The sequence below is a fragment of the Cnephaeus nilssonii genome (assembly GCF_951640355.1).
Source record: "Cnephaeus nilssonii genome assembly, chromosome: 18".
NCBI classification, from domain to species: domain Eukaryota; kingdom Metazoa; phylum Chordata; class Mammalia; order Chiroptera; family Vespertilionidae; genus Cnephaeus; species Cnephaeus nilssonii.
Window position 1 is genome coordinate 28542694 of NC_137089.1, and position 17756 is coordinate 28560449.

General features: G+C 37.3%; 1 protein-coding gene across 1 annotated transcript in view; it reads left to right on the top strand.

Moving 5' to 3' along the window:
• The window catches only part of TBC1D31 (TBC1 domain family member 31), a 41108-nt gene extending 23352 nt beyond the window's left edge, over positions 1-17756 (top strand). Inside the window, exons 9-19 of the mRNA XM_079796309.1 lie at positions 1082-1253; positions 1569-1748; positions 2876-3108; positions 3375-3527; positions 4581-4716; positions 5315-5407; positions 7903-8043; positions 9499-9693; positions 12175-12313; positions 13631-13726; positions 16572-17756. Coding sequence (XP_079652435.1) covers positions 1082-1253; positions 1569-1748; positions 2876-3108; positions 3375-3527; positions 4581-4716; positions 5315-5407; positions 7903-8043; positions 9499-9693; positions 12175-12313; positions 13631-13726; positions 16572-16705 — 1672 coding nt within the window. The 3' untranslated portion in view covers positions 16706-17756. The remainder of the gene's footprint in view (positions 1-1081; positions 1254-1568; positions 1749-2875; positions 3109-3374; positions 3528-4580; positions 4717-5314; positions 5408-7902; positions 8044-9498; positions 9694-12174; positions 12314-13630; positions 13727-16571) is intronic.

Below are 17756 nucleotides of genomic sequence, written 5' to 3' on the forward strand. Positions count from 1 at the left end.
TTATGACACTGTATTTGCTTTGATAAGTTTTCACTGGTCATTGAAGAAAATATAGGAAAATATACAAAAGAAAAGAAAATCTACCAATATTCTTTTTCCCCAAGGATAATCTGGTAATATATAAATGAATTTCTTATAAGAGCATTTTCCCTAAATCATTATATATTCTTGAAAAAACATAATTTATTGCCTGCATAGTATTTCATCTTTAGGTACACTGTAATTTATCTGTTCCTCAACTGCTATGCTTCTGGGGAGTTTTCCTAATTTTTTCACACTTTTAAGCTGTTTTTTATTTTTATAATCATACTACTGTTATTTAATGTGTTGTATACATTTTCCTTATTTTTATAAACTTTATAACCATTTTATTTACTGTAATATTTCATAGTGTGCATATACTAATTTAATCTATTGTTGGACATTTAGGTTGTTCCTAATTTTTACTTATTATAAGTTAACAATGTTATAATTATATTTACATGCAAATATTTATAATAACTTCTATTGGGTAGATTTCAATAATTGGTATTACCATGTCATAAAATATGAATTTTCTAATTGATTACCCAAAAGGGTTGTACTAGTTTGCCCTGCCAGTAACACTAAGAGTTTTATTTTAAAAGGAAAAGAAACAAATCAAGGAGGTGTGGGAGGTAGAAGAGGATAAAGGGGGGGATTAATGATGATGGAAGGAGGCTTGACTTGGGGTGTGAACACACAATTATAGAATTCTACATCTGAAACCTATGTAATTGTATTAACCAATGTCACCCCAATAAATTCAATAAATAAAAAATGAAATAAAAACTATTAGAAACAAATCAACAAGAAAGTGCCTTGTAGCTGGGATCAGGAATGCTTTGGGAAGTTTTGTTTTAATTTTCTGTTTGTTTCTCACTGACTGCTCTGAAGAAATAGGCAAATTTCTGTTAACCTAAAATATGTTAACATGATGGAATTTTTAAATCTATTGTTATAGAATTTAAAGAGTTATGCTTTTTTCTTTATTTTTAACGGGCATGCAGAAGACATGAAGAGTGGATACATTTAAAAATTGCAAAGTTCTTTGATAATATAGAAAGGTAAAGATAACTTTCCTGTTTTTTTTCTTCATAGCCAATTGGTGTCAACACTGGTTTGAGTATTTTCCTAACCCTCCTATCAATATTCTTAGTATGATAGAAAATGTCCTGGCGTTTCATGACAAGGAGCTGCTGCAGCACTTCATAGATCGTGATGTAACTTCCCAGGTAAGAAGTGTCAGGTTGTTACAATAGATACCTTATTTTGGAAACTAGAGTTAGTTCTATCACAAATAAAACAGTATTTTCTTAAGAGAGTATAATAAAAAACATACTATTGTATTTTTAACAGTATTTCATTCTCTTTCCTCATTTAAACTGCTTTCCTGAAAGTCTATAAAGAAGGGTCCAAATTAAGGTAGTTCTTTATTTATGTTTGTAAATGTAATAATTTGAATAACTAAATCAAACGTAAGGCATTATTAGCAATGACGTTATGACTTTTCCCTAGGAAACTAATACATTTTCTCTTATTCGTTTTAGCTATATGCATGGCCTCTTCTTGAAACTGTGTTCTCAGAAGTACTGACAAGAGAGGAGTGGCTAAAATTGTTTGATAATGTCTTTTCCAACCATCCTTCATTCCTGCTGATGACCGTGGTAGCCTACAACATATGTTCTAGAGCTCCTTTGCTCAACTGTGATCGTAAAGATGATTTTGAGGTAAATATCCTTGTTCTTAGGTAGCAGTTATCAAATTTCATTTCTTTCCATTGAAAAACCCATGTATTTATTGAGTACCTATTGTATGTCAGGTCCTGGTATGAAGGGGTAGGAATGTAGTGGAGAGCAAGCTATACCACAGCCACGTTCTTTCATAGTTTGTAGACAATTCAGCAGGCAATTGCAGCAGACTGTTAGTCTTAACATCTTAGCTTCAGAAAAGAATCATGATAATATGGGAGTTTTGTGCTTTTTTGCCTGTATAAAGGATATTTAACAATTGGGTTTATTCTGTACATGATTTTATCACAGTGACCCATCTGGTCTGTGATCATCTGAATGCTTATTACATGTGCTGAATGGTAACTGAGAATTTTGAGGCTTGGCAAGAGAGTGACTGAAAGAAAGCAGTAGAGATGCTTTTGAAAAGGAGAGGGTTTTTGGTAGAAGGCTGAATTAAATTGGGCTTTGTTTGTTTTTTTGTTTCTTATTTTGTGATCCCTGTCAAATTAAACTTTATTTTTACTTTATGCTCACAAGATAAATATGTGTATGTGGGGGGAGAGGGGAGCAGTGTGTAAACCTACTTTTGCCCCACTTTTAGGTGACTTTGTGAAACATAGAGTTTATTCTTGTATTGTTATTTAGTAATGATTGTATTTTTCATCTGAACAACTATAAACCTACTTTTGCTCCACCCTGTATGAATTCAGATCTGCCAGCAGAACAAGATAATGTGAAAATTTTTCAGATTTTTAAAAAAATCAAACTAATTTATTTTCAAAGGATAATTTCCCCCCAATTTATTTATTTTGAAGGAATAAAATCCAAGTAGGTAGAAGCATTTGTTGAAGCATTCTTCTATTTAAGAAGCCTTCATTTTGAGTTAAAAATTTAAGGTGTTATTTTGAAAGTGTATAATGTGGTGGTGAAATTTTTTTACATTTTGAAAATGTAAAATTGTATCTTCATTTTAGAACTTGGGTTAAGGAAAGCTTCAGTGAATTTGAAAAAAGAAATCCTCTTCATGATAAATTCACAGTTACATTTTTAAACTCCCGTTTTAATTCTACCTGTAAATGCTTTGTTAGGTAAATCTCGGATTTAAACACAAATTTTTCTTACAGTACTTTTTTCACCATCGGAATAACTTGGACATAAGTGTTGTAATTAGAGAAGTTTATCGTCTCATGGATACCACACCTGCTGACATTCATCCAGAGAGTGTGCTCAGTGGTTTTGTGGCACTGACAAAAGGACAGTATCCAGTGTTTAACCAGTACCCCAAGTTCATTGTGGACTATCAGACACAGGAACGGGAAAGAATAAGGAATGATGAATTGGAGTACTTAAGAGAGAGGTAATCATAGAAAAGTTGTTCTTCGATGGAAACAAAATCTATTATAAATGTAAACAAGAAAAGTTTTTATGAAAAATACATGTACATGATTATGTATTTGTGTAAAATTAGCATTTGAAGGCTGGAAATATCTAAAGATATTTAATTCTTACATATAGAAGTAAAACAATTATATATTATCATTATACATTTTGTGTTTTGGTTGCTCTTGGACTTAAGTTTTCTTGTTTGCATTTTCATATAATAATAACTATTACCTACTTAAGGCAGACGGTTAAGAATATGCAAGCTGAAGTGGACCAACAAAGAGCTGAAGATGAAGCTTGGTGCCAAAAACAAGAACTACTTCATAAAGCTGAAGAAGCAAGGAGAGAAATACTCCTACAAGAGGAGGAGAAGATGATACAACAGAGACAGAGGTATGTTTTATCAGCTTGAAAAAATCTGGACATACAAGTTAGTTGAACAATTTTTTTTTCATTTTTCATTATAGGAACAGCACTATATGTGGCATTACCCACTGTGGTATTTCCATTAAGCAAATACTTAAGTTAATAAAAAGAAATCTGTATATATATAAATATATATATATATATATATATATATATATATATATATATATATATCTCACTTTTCAAATGTAATAGAGTCAAGTGTAATTCTGAAGCTATCCTGACTATGATATAACTGCACTGATTATTCAGAATAATACAAGATCTATGTGCCTGGGAGGACATTGTTAGAAACATTATCCTACAATGGGTAGAAATGCTCTGTATTACTGTGCTGGATAAATTTCCTTTGGTGGAGCATAATTTTTTAAATTATGTTTTAAATATATCTGTGTGACCTGCAAATTGAAACATACAATGATTATCTCATCATGCATTTCATACTTTGAAGATAGGGGGAGAAGTATTAAATGCTTAAAGGTAAGATGTTGAAATTAATTAAGATGATCCTTTTTCTTGGGTATGACTTTATGAAACAGATTTGTAATGTGGTTAAAAGGAGCTACCGAGCTAAGCTATAAGCCTTCTCCTAAAATTCTAAGAGAATAAGTATAATCTTGGGTAACATTGGAGCATTTTTTGGCCTTCTTCCTTGAGGTAGAGGATATCACTTGCATTGAGAGGATCTGAGTAGTAAAGCTTAAGAACATGTACATGTGAGAAGGAGACTTGTCATGTGGACACGTGTCATGTCCATGAGTGCAGACCTGTAACTGGGCATCTTTCATTTATACTGGAAACAAAAGCTGGATGCAGTGGCACCAGTGAAATTGGGGAAGTGGACCCAAGTAGGTGGCAGGCCCTTCATTGTTGTGATATGTAATGCTTTTCCATTTAAGTCTATATTGGGAAATGTTTTTATTTGTTCCTCTTGATATAACCTGTATGACTTTCCACCCATGTGAACAACTGTAACCCTATTTTTGCACCCCCTTCCCCCCCCCCCATTTTGTATTTAAGACTGGCTGCTGTGAAAAGGGAGCTGAAAATACAGGAAATGCATTTACAAGATGCTGCAAGAAGGCGCTTGCTGAAGCTTCAGCAAGATCAGCGGGAAATGGAACTAAGAAGACTGGATGATGAGATTGAGAGAAAGGTTTATTATTTATTATTTTTAGTACTCATGCATCCTCTTCATTTAGTCTCATTTAAATGTAATGAACACCTTTAAGTTAAATATTACCTCTGGAGTTCACAATGAATGCTAAATAACCCTTCTAACTTAATTGACTTTTTCCCTCAACTATTCTCATTCTCTTTCATATATTTCATCATGGTTAAATATTTTAGAAATGCCAGGAAAATTAGTCAGGTTGAACAGTGTCTTTGTAATTAAACATTCTATATTTTTATCCACTGCAAATTTAAATTGCTCAAGTTTTACTAACTTGTAATATTGGCTAATGTAATATGGTAAGAACTGTCATCTGTTCTCCCAGTCTGGTAAATAAGCATATGATAATTGTGCTTTCTTTTTTAGAAAATCGGGCTTAACTTTAACTCTGACATTATTCATAGATTCCAGAGTGAATGTTAACATAATATCAGTTATTCTGATTTCAAAAACCCAATGCCTATTATTTTAAACACTTGTAGAGGGTTGTTTAGATTAAAAGATTACTAAATCTATTAAACAAAAATTATTTTGTAAATTCTTTTTGTTATTCACAGTTTGTGGTTTTCTTTGAACGTAGGTAAATATGAGAGATCGAGAAATTGCTACCACAGCCAGAGACCTAGAAATGAGACATCTGGAACTCGAATCACAAAAAAGACTTTATGAGAAGGTATAAATCAGCTATTTCCACTATAAGAAAAACAGGGTTCATACAAACTCTTTTTAGACTGTATTTTTCATGGTTTTTAATGTTCATTTTATTTGTTGTTTTTTTAAGAAAAACATAGTGTCATCTGGGCTTGTAAGGTAGCAAAAATGTCTGAATATACAGTTTGTTGTTTTTCTTTTTCGCTTAATCAAATTCTTTTCCTAAATGCTGCATATCTTTGCAGTTATCATTTGTAGTGGCTATTAATGAGCCATAACTTAAACTGTTTTTCTACTGTTGGTAGTTTAAGTGGTTTAGAATTTTTGGCAATAAACTTCTTCATACATATATCTTCTCTGCATATAATTGAAAAACATTTTTATTTTAAACTAATTATATGGTAATTACGCTGCAAATAGAGTTAGAAAAGTAAAAAAACTTTTTTTTTATTTCTGTTAGAAAATAACTGCTAAATATCATCAATAAGGATAAGTGAGGTTATTTGCTACGAACAATTGGTATTTTGCTTTTTCAACTTAAATCTTCTTGAATACTGTTTACTATCCCACCCCCACCCCCAACACCTGTACCCATTCACACTCACTCCCGTTTCCCTGCCCTGGCAACCACTAATTTACTTTCTGTATTTACCTATTCTGGACATTTCATATAAATGAAATCTTACAATCTGTGATCTTTTGTGATCCATAAGGATAAGTTTCTTTCAGGTAGTATAATGTTTTCAAGGTTCAGTCATGTTGTAGCTTGAGTCAGCACTTCATTATTTTTATGGCTGAATAATAAATATTCCATTGTATGGACAGATCACATTTTGTTTATTCATTCATCAGTTGGTGGATATTTGGGTTGTTTTCACTTTTTCAGTATGATGAGTAGTGCTGCTAAGAACATTCACATACAACTTTTTGTTTGGACATGCATTTTCAATTCTCTTAGATAGATACCTAGAAATATAGAGTCCCAATTTCTCCCCATTCTTATGTACAATTGTTGCTGTCTGTCCTTCTGATTATAGCCATGTTGTAGATGTGAAGTGGTATCTTATTGTGGTTTTGATTTTTATTTCCCTTATGATGACTAGTGATGTCAGCATCTTTTTCATGTTTACTAGCCATTATTAATCTTCTTTGGCAATCATGTGGTTAATGTCTATTCAAAATATGTAGGCCTGTATTTTTGGTTTTCAATATGTCATATTTTTTTTTGGTGAAACCCAGATATTTTAAATAATAAAATGTGGCAAATCAAATTTTCTTCCCTCCCAGAGTTTCTTTGCTTAGTGACTTTTCTGAATTAATTCTATAAAGTCTCCAGTCTTTGTCATATGTAGCCACTTAAGTCCCTCCTCGGGTAGCTTAGTGATTGGACAGGTATTTCCTTAGATGCTTTGAACCAGTAAGCCTCTAGTCTTTGCCAAGGGACTCTGTGTACATCATGTTGGTGACTCCTTGAACACTTACATAGTTTACAACTCTGCCTTCGATTTCACTTTCTGGTTGTGCAAAACCTCAGTTCACCAGAGTTGACAGCTTAGGACCTTCTCAGGTCTGAGCATTCATATAGCCCTTGGCATGTGCACAGCCTTGCACTTGCACATGGCCTTCTAGAGTCCCAGGATCGATCAGAGCTTTTCAAGGCCCCTGTGGACATCAGTTCCCCACCTTTCCCTGTCAAGCTTTTTGATTTGCCTGTTTATGCTATCTGGGACCCATTGCCCCAGGCAGCCAATACATGCAACAGTTTCCTCTGTTTTTAGCAAATGTCCCCAGGAAAAAGGCTGTTCAAAGTAGTTGAGTTCTGCGTCAGGTCAAATGCTAGTAAAGACAGTCTTGGGAGTGGGGTCTTTCAGAACCATTGACAGGTCAGATGATGACAGTTCTCTGGGAATGGGAGTTTGAAGGAGCTCCAACTCCATTTGCCCCCTCCATTGGCTGCCAGGCTGCTGGTTTTTTAGGCTAATGTAGAGCTTAGGGTTGGGGTGGACATAGGAATAATTAAAGTTAAAAATGCCATAATGCTTGTTGTGCTTACCAAGATTCAGCCATGAATAAGTGCTCCCCAGATTGCTGCGGGCCTTCAGTTAATTTCCAGAGTTTTGAAAAAGTTGGTTTGCCAGGGTTCTTAGTGCTTCTGTGGATGAGAGAATTTTCAGAGCTCCTTACTCTTTAATTTTCACTGATGTCACTGATGTTTGTTTTTTTACTTTGAAAATTAGATGACTACATTTTTTGTGTGCATATTAGAAATCTAGAAAAAAGGTCATTTTTGTATTCTAGCATTATTATAGACTAGAGGCCTGATGCACAAAATTTGTGCAAGAGTAGGCCTTCGCAGCCACGGTGGCTGCCTCGATCCCTCCCTCGCAGCCCCCTTGCAGCCGCAGTGGCTGCTTCAATCCTGGGCTGCAGCCCCGGCTTCGCCCAGTCGATTTGCATATTACGCTTTTATTATTATAGATTGGTGATTTTTTTTTTAACAAATGGTTTTTTAAACAGAATCTTACTAGAAATCAAGAAACTGTTACAAAAGAAATGAGGGAAGATATAGATGCCTATAGACGAAAAGTGGATCTTGAAGAACGCTCGTTTCATAGACTGATAGAAGCAGATCAAACACAAAACCAAAAAGCCCAAAAGGTAAAAATGTGTTCAATTTAGTGTATACATAAAGGGGGAATTTCCATCCCCCATCATTGTAAAAGAAAGAATTCAAAATTGAACTCTGTAAAAGTTGAGTTAATTTATGTCTTTGCTTCAGTTAACATAGTTTCTAGAATCTCACATTATTTTATTTGCAGATATTTCTTTGACAGCCATATACATGTGTCTTTTGTACTCTGAGAATTTTAAGACTTAGAAAAAAATATAAAGGAAATAAACTTATAAATTGTAGTATTCTGTGTTATGGTCTCAGAAATTGTCCCTGAGTAGATTTTTGTTACAAAATATCAGGTCTCTACCTGACATATAAGCCAGTAGTTTCAAAGTATATTCTCTAAAATATTAACTATTATTCAGTAAAATGGGAGGTGACAAATTAGTACTGGAAAGTCTGTCATATTGTTTTTCATGCCAAATTTGAGGATCTAGTACATTGTGACTCTTTAAGAAAATTTCCCAAACTTATAAAATTTCTTGTGGAGAAATTCTGGCTTAAATGAATTGAAATAGAATTTGAGACCTTCACAAAAGAATGTTCTCTATTATCCCTTAAACAGAATGCTAAGTGGGTCTGTGGCAGGGCCTGGCAAAAGCCAAGAATAATGTAGGAGTTTCTTACCTTCTGTTCTGCAACAGTTCATGGCTAATAACTCTACAATATTCCTACCATCTTTTTCCTTAAAGATTTTTGTCCAGTCTGTAAGAATAGGCTCTCCTGACTCATTTTCAAAGAGTTGAAACATGGAAATTGTTTAATCCCACCTATCCCTTAGCCTAGAACCGTGGTCGGCAAACTGCAGCTCGCGAGCCACATGCGGCCCTTTGGCCCCTTGAGTGTGGCTCTTCCACAAAATACCACGGCCTGGGCGAGTCTATTTTGAAGAAGTGGCGTTAGAAGAAGTTTAAGTTTAAAAAATTTAGCTCTCAAAAGAAATTTCAATCGTTGTACTGTTGATATTTGGCTCTGTTGACTAATGAGTTTGCCGACCACTGGCCTAGAAGTTCTCAACCTTAGCTGTATATTCCAATTGCCTGAAGATCTCCCCCTCTGCTCCCAAGGACATGCTTCGAGAGAGGAAGGCAGAGAGAGAGAGAAAAACATCGATAGGTTGCCTTCTATAAATGACCAGGCATTGAACTCACAACCCAGTTATGTGCCTGACTAGGAATTGAACTGGCAACCTTTCGGCGCACTAACTGAGCCACTACAGCCGGGCTGAAGAACTTTCTAAAAGGACCAATGTCCAGCCACCTCAGAGACTGATTTAGTTGATTTGTGGTGGGTCCTGGACATCAGTTTGTTTTAAACACCCAGAGGTGATTGAATATGCACCCAGGTTTACAAGCAGCTGCCCTGGATACATTAAGTAGATATGCCATAATTATATATAGTCTGACCTTGTTTCTGAAATGTACAATTTTTTTTCTTAGTTAATTGAAGAAAACTTGGCAAAAGCTGAACAAGCCTGTCTAAATACTGACTGGCAAATTCAGGCTTTACAAAAACAAAGATGGGACGATCAACAACGAAATGAATCTTACCGGGAAATGGCCACACTCCTTCGGGAAAACAGAAGGAAAGAAATAGAAGTATTAAATGCAATGATGTGGAATGAAGCTAAAAAGGTAAGAATAATGTTATAATCGTATTATTAATTATTTAAATTTTGAAATATAACCAAATGACAAAAACATCAAGCCAAGTAATTTTTTGTTGGGAAATATCTTAAAGATGATCTAAGTTTAGTAGGCCTTGCTCAGAGAAGTCCCATATTGATGGATGCTACCTAACACTGACTAAGCATCTTCCTCATTTACATTAGTGTGTCTCAGCTTCTCAGCTTGTGGGACTTGTCCTGGCTGATGGCATAATATTACTACTTTACCTAATTCTTTATACTTACAATGTAGAGGATTTTGAAGAGTTAAGAATCATATGTAGTTGCTAGTAACAAAGACCAAAATAATAGTGATGACAAACAAGATAGAAGTTTTTCTTTTTTACATGAAAGAAGTCTGGAAGTAGGCAGTCCCGTGTTGTATCCTGACTCCAAAGTCATCGGGACATTGCCTCCTCCAGCCTTTCTACACTACTTCCTGGTATATGTCTCTCATTGTCAAGGCGAACTTATCATCCAAGATGATGGGTTTCAGCCTCCCATACACATTCCATTCAGCAAGAGAAGGTAGGACAGAAGTGCAAGAGGCTCCATCTCCCAGAACTCCTTTCCAGAATTCCCAGATGTATTTCTAGTGGCATTTGGCTACAAAGGATATTGGAAATGAAGTCTTTTTAGCAGGGAGCATTATCATCCCAAATAGAATTAGAATTCTATTCCCAAAGAAGAACCAGAGAATTGGTTTTGAGATTACTTAAGAGTATATATGTTTTGATTGATCCTCCCTGAACAACTCGGGGACCTGTGCTCTACGGATGTAGCAGACACAATGGCCTTCCCTAAGGACACTGAAGAGCCAGGGAGAGATCAAGAACTAGATAACTGGCTTTCATTCATTCCTCTTTCTGCTGCTAGATCATAGTTCTATTCTGAAAGCTTTCCATAATGTATTTCCTTCAAGTCACTATTCCAGACTTATCTTCCTCCTACCCAACCCCAGGGTATAACCCTTTCATTCATGGATGGGAAGGGGTGAGAGTGATGCCCAGATCACTGAGGTTCTTCTCAGGAAAGTGGTGATGAAAGCCCACATCTACAAGGTAAAGATTGCTGGCACTGGGACTAGACTGTAAAATTAGGTGTTACTCTCCTGTGGGTAAAACGGTGCGTTTGAGAGTACACTGAGAATCCTAGCCTTTCGTGGTATGCAGAGATCTGCCTTTGTGTCCAGTGTCCTGGGTTCTAGCTTGACTACTGTGTCTTGGAGGATTACTCAATCTCACTCCTCATCAGTAACATGAAAGGGATGGATCTCTATGGTCCTCCCTGGCCCTAATGATTCTTCAAAGTTTTTGTTATTTAATGCATATTTAATTCATTAGCATTCCTATAAAAGACATTTGGCCTATAAAAAGTTTGTATATAGCCTGGCCAATGTGGCTCAGAGGTTGAGTGTTGACCTATGAACCAGATCAAGGTTCAATTCTGGTCATCAGGTTGCAGGCTCTAACCCCGGTGGGGGTTGTGTAGGAGGCCACTGATCAATGATTCTCTCTCATCATTGATGTTTCTATCCCTCTCTCTTCTTCTCCCTTCCTCTATAAAATAAAAAAATATATATGTATTTTAAAAGTTTGCATGTAAAACCTGAAGCATGGCTAGAACATAGGTAAACCTTAGGAGTTATGTAGTTTTTCAAATTGATTGTTATTTACCCTTTAAGCTCATTGTAAGATTATTGTTTTCTCACTTTAGGAAGAAGAAAATAGGGACTAATAGTGATTACTGACTTCCCTGTAGTCATTAAGTATACCAGAACTGGGCAAAGAGTTTATTCTCCGCAACATGACAACCATGGCTAGCAGCTGCTGTATGATAGGAAAGTTGTTAAGGGAGTGAATCCTAAAAGTTCGCGTCAGAAGAAAAACATTTTTTCCTTTTTTCTTTTCTCTTTGTTGTATCTATATGAGAAGATGGATTTAGCTGAACCTGTTGTAATCACTTCACCATATACGTTAATCACACCATCACGCTGTATGGCTTGCTTACACAGTGACATATGCCGGTTATTTATCAATGAAACTGAAAGTAAAAAAAAAAATATCCTCTGAATTTTATAGACTTTATTACTAAGGTATAGCATTCAAACTAAATAAAACAGTTGTCATTATTTTGAAAAACTAAAACTTAACCTTATAAGACTTGAGATTTGAAATGTGTTGAAATGCATTGTTAGCTCAGTGACAGTTGGGACCTGTTGGTGCACCTGGTACTGAGTGACATCAGAAGGGCCTCAGCTTCCAGGTTCCTCAGCTGCCCTGGCCAAGGCCGGCACCCACGTACCCGAACTCCAGACAGGGCCTCGTGCCCGGGCAGTGCGAAGGGCAGTAGAACAGAGGGAACAGAGGGGCTTCTTCCACTGCAGGAACATGCATTCCCACAATGTTCATGTGATCCCCCTCTCTCCCCGCCCCTTATTTATATTTAGTGGAAGGAAGCTGAAGAAAAAGACTTTCAGCTGAAATCAGAAAAGAAAGCTTCTGCTCTTTCGGATGCATCTAGAAAGTGGTTTCTAGAGAAGGAGCTAGATGATGCTTTGGAACATGCTGAACATATACAAAATAAGGGTGAGTACCGTGAATGCCTTTCTCTCTCTCCATGGTGTTACAGATTCATTTAAATGATATGGTCTGTTATTGTGGATAAATCCTTGAGGTGTATTTTGGCACTTTTATTCAAATTATTGCTCAGCTAAAAGGTAATCCCTACCTGGTTACCCTAGTCACCATTTTTTTGGTCAGAAGGAGTAGGCTCAGGCAGTGGGGCTGTCAAAGAAACAGCTTCAATAAAGAAACATTTTCTCAGCCATCCCGTGGAATTCTATTTTCTTTCATGGTTCTGTGGTCCGTGGCATCCCCTTCATGTTTACAAAGTGCCATTTCTAGTTTATTTTAGTAAAAATGTGTGCTTTATTCCATTTTATGCAGATCTCACCTAAAAGTTTTTCCCTTATGTAACATAGACTCTGCTTTTCTTACTGCGTGTTTTTTTGTTTTTTTTTAATTCTCTCATTAAGGTCTGTTCTCGGGAGCAATGCAGATAGCTTTTCCCACCTCTGCCACATGACAGCCCTCAAATAATTGAAGAGGACTCTCATTCCATCCCCCACACCAGTTCAAATTAGCCGTTTGGTAGTTAGTCAAATTATCTTAATGACTCATTGAGCTAAAGCGGAGTTAAAACTGTTAGCTAAAGCTCTTGAGAGCAGCTAAAAGCAGGCACCTTAATGAGTGTGACCCACACATTCTGGGCCTGACTCATGGAGCAGAAAATAAGGGGCAGTCATAAGTGACTTTTGAATGAAAAGTCAAAAGACTTGGGTGTCTTGTTGGCTGTGCAGCTGTGGGAGGTAGGAACTGTAAGCACAGCTGGAGAGTGAGTGTAACTTTTGAAATGAAGGGAGTGATTGATTAAAAATGGGGAGGGGTACCAGCTAGGGGTGGACACTGCTCTGCTTACTACCTAAGAAGGTTTCAGGTAAAACTTGCCTATTGGTGGTTCTGATTCCTGTGTATTTTGTGCCTGGATGAAGCCAGCAGTGATAGCTCAGTTAGTTTTCGGGGAAAGCTTGCTAATTATATTTCACAATCTCTTCCAATAAATGTTGGCATCTCTGTCCTAACAGCCATATTTGAGTTGTTTGTAGGCTTTTTGTTTGGGTTAAAGGTGTTTCAGAGTACTTTACCAAAACTTCTGCTCAGCTCTTAATTCTAACTGCACTTCCTAGTCCTTTGAATAGTGTCCCCTTCTTCCCAGCAGTCTTCTCAGAACAGAAAAGTAAGGGGCTTTTCTCCTCCATGATTTTGGTGAACTGGGGACCACTTGGAATTGATAAAGGCTTTCTACTCACTCCCAAGCATCCTCTTGTCTCCTCACTTTTGTAGTAGTGCCCAGATGCCAAAATGAGCGGGTTGCCTCAAGCCGTTTGCCTAGAACCTCACAATTAAATGACATTTCTGAAATGGATTCCTCAACACGGAGTAAGTTGATAAACAAGAAAGATTTCTTCCATTATTTTAAATGTGATAGTATTTAAGCAAGATTGTGACTTAAATTACATTTATGGCATCTTGATGCCATTTTCCCAGGACATTGGGAATGGAAATCTTAAAATGGAGGCAGCAAAATTCTCAAATCTCCATCTGGGGAAACAACGGGATCAGACCAAAACCTAAGTAAAGGAAGTCGGCCAACATCATTCAGGCTTCTCCAGTTCTTTAGCACCAGCACCACCGGAAACAATAGAAGTCTGTCGCTAACTAAATCAATGATATTCGTGACTGTTTTACATCCTTGTGAAGGGAAAACCTCAGCATTCGTTTTCAAAGTTATTACGCATTTGAATTTTTTTGCTTCTGTGCTGGGCTGGGCTTCCAGCCACCATTGAAAACCTGTTTGCTGTGGGCCCTGCCTCCAGGACAGCACTTACTAAAGTCAGATGGCCGGAGGCTAGGGCTTCATGCTGATCAGGTGACGTTTGATCCCCGACTTGATTCACTGGAGGTTTTGTTCATTTTTGGAAGGGGTGGGATGGAAACATCTTAGGGAAGTTCAGTCACAGCACTAGCCCATAAAGGAACTAAACATTTCCACAGTAAAGTACTTGATTTTTTGTTTGTTTGCTTGGTTGATTTTTTATATATATTTGTATTGAATTTATTGGGTTACATTTTTTTATTAAATGGGTTTCAAGTGTACAATTCTGTAATACATCAACTGTATATTATATTGTGTGTCCAACACTCCATAGTCTGGTCACCATTTATTCTACCTCCCTTCACCCCACCTTCCTTCTGGTAATCACCAGGCTATTGTCCGTGGCTGTTTTTTTGCTTAATCACCTCACCTATTTCACCCAGCATCTCCACCCCACCTCAGCTGTCAGTCTGTTCTCTGTGTCCGAGTTTTTAAAAGGAGGGGAAGGAGAGGACAGGAAACTGTTAGACCTCATTTAAACTGACTTTTTCAATAAAACTATCACATAGATGAAGCAGAATTTTACAAGGTCTTTTTAAAAAATATATATATATATATATATATATATATTTTATAGAGTGGAAGGGAGAGGGATAGAGAATTAGAAACATCAATGAGAGAGAAACATTGATCAGCTGCCTTCTGCACACCTCCTACTGGGGATGTGCCTGCAACCAAGGTACTTGCCCTTGACCGGAATTGAACCTGGGACCTTTCAGGCCACAGGCTGATGCTCTATCCACCGAGCCAAACTGGTTAGGGCTACAAGGTCTTTTGAGTTCTTTTAGAACAGGGGTGGGGAACCTTTTTTTGCCCGAGGCCATTTGGATATTTATAACATCATTCACTGGCCATGCAAAATTATCAACTTAAATATTAGCCTGCTATATTTGGTCAAACATTTAATAAACTCACCCCTAATGCCTTGGCAGGATCAGACCAAATGATTTTGAGGGCCTTATACGGCCCTCGAACCAGACATTCCCCACCCCTGTTTTAGAACAAATTTTTATATATTGTCCACTAAAACCAGCTTTATAAGAAATATACCTAATAAGAAGTCATGAGCATTGTGTAAAACATTTTTGCTAACTCATACTCTTATATCACCTATAAGTTCTGTGTTAGAACAGGAGTTAAACCAAAAGTCATATGTAAGTCGAACAAAAGAGATTCTCAACTCTTGTCTCTTCTGACATGTCAGGATTTTTTAACGAGATAATTCTAAATTCGAAAATTGACTTGGGGACATTTGATAAGTTTGGTTACTTGGCAGCAAAATGAAGCATAAAAGTTATATTGCTTGGAATAAAAAAATAGTTTCAGAAATTGAAGCTGTAACTGAGTTTCAGAGAAGTGTATTTTTAAGATACTTTGTGCCGTGCCGGCACGGCCAAGGGTGACCCTGAGTGGGGTTGGTGAAAAGCTTAGAAAAGACACGAGAATGAAAGCTGGGTCTCATGGAGAGAGTGCCAGCGCCCACAAGCCTTTATTTTATAGCAGATGCCACAAGGCAAAGTAAGGGTGTGGTCAAGATGTTTACAACATTCTCTTGGGTTTTGATCCTACTCAACTACATGCACTTGATCAAGCTTTGTTTACTTGCAGCCTATATCACTTAGGCATGTGGGGCCACGTGTTTGGACCATAGGTTCAAGCTCACAACTACAGTGTTGGCTATAATTATGCTGGGAGGGCTCTGCCCTCCAAGCTGGGACTTGCACGTGGCCACGAGAGGACTGTGCCCCCTCATCAGTCCAAGGCTTGAACCTGTCCAAACTCTGTAGCCGCTCTCCACAGTATTTCTTTTTCAAATTCCAGTATTACTAGCCCCTCTAACTCAGTATGATTGACACTTGGACCCATTGTAATATTTTAATCTTGATTCTGGACTCTCCCTGTATTAGCCACTATTAAAAGCATTTTATTTATTTTTATTTCATCATTGGGAAGTGCTCATGGTGTGTACAATATTAATTTGGGCAACTTGGAATGCCTTTTCTTATTACATTAAGCATCCTAGTGAGGAAACTCACTGTTGTTACAAAGAACTCAAATTTTCTTTGGACAGGCTTTGTTCCTCATTTAAAAGGTTGTATTTCCAAATTGGAAAAAATGTTTAATAACCAAAAGTGGATAAATTGTCTGATAGCATTCATCAATTCAACAAATATATATTTAGCTTGTAAATGGAACCACATAGGGCCAGGTAATATGTCAGGCTTTTAAGAAACTTGGTTTTTATTATTTATTTCATTACTGATTTTTACAACATGTTTACCTTTAAAATAAATGCTGTCTCAATGCTATCAGAAAATTAAACTGTTGATTTTAAATTTTGTTTTCAAGTTTCTTTAAACCAAAGAAAAACACAGTGGGACACCATGGAACGGGATCTTCTGGGCAGAGTGAGAAACCTTCGCCAGAGACTCACCGCGCAGGCTCGTAGCAGATGTCAAACACCTCATCTTTTGGCCACATAGGAGGCTGGTCACCTTGAAAGAGTCAAAGAAATACCTATTTTGCAATCAGTGACACTGATTTTTAGATTATTTAAATTCCTGTAAAGATCAACCTTTTGTATAGAAAACTGTGCGTAGAAAAATTATGTGTTCTATTTAATTCTTATGCTTTTTGGCTTGTAAATGGCTTCTGGTACTTCTCACAATAAAAATTTTTGAAGATATTTGTGCCGCACCAGCACAGCCAGGTTCGGTGAGCCTGAGAGGGGGCAGTGAAGGACTGAGAAAAGACAGACAAGAAAAGAAAGTGGGGTCCCTACTGATGGAGAGCTAGCAACAGCACCATAGCCTGTAAGCCGAGTCTTTATTTTATAGCCAGATTCCACGAGGCAAAGTAAGGGCGTGGTTACAAGGTTGTCGTGGGTTTCGAATCGACTCAATCACATGCATCTGATCAGGCTTTGTTTACTTGCTGCACCTCGCACAGACCATATCACTCAGTCACGTGGGACCGCAGGTTCGGACCATAGGTTCAAGCTTACAACTATAGCCTTGGCTGTCATTGTGCTGGAACCTGCACGTGGCTCTGCCACAGGAGGATTGTGCCCTCTCATTAGTCCCAGGCTTGAACTATTGAAAACCTGTCTCTCACTAAGGCCTGTTCTCTGGAGCAATGCAGATTGAACCTGTCCAAACGCTATAGCCGCTCTCCACAGATATTAAAACTTGTGTTAGGCTCTTTCAGGTTGTAAGAACCAGCATAAACCTCCGTAACTTTAGTTGATGAGGGTTGATTTTAAAGCTAAACTGAGATAAAGAGCAGGAACCATCTCTACACCTGTACATCCAGGAATGAGAGAAACTAGAGCATCGACTGTGTGGTGTGGCCAAAGTTGTTGCCCTCTGACCCCCCAGCAGTGGGATCTCCTCTCTGCAGTGATCCCACTGTGCTCCTAACACCACAGCCATAACATCAGCGTCTCTGCTTCTCCTGGCTGCAGAAACCCTCTCCCTCTTTCCCTGCTCAGCTCCACACCAGGCTGCTTCATCCTCGTGGGCGAATTACTTCTCT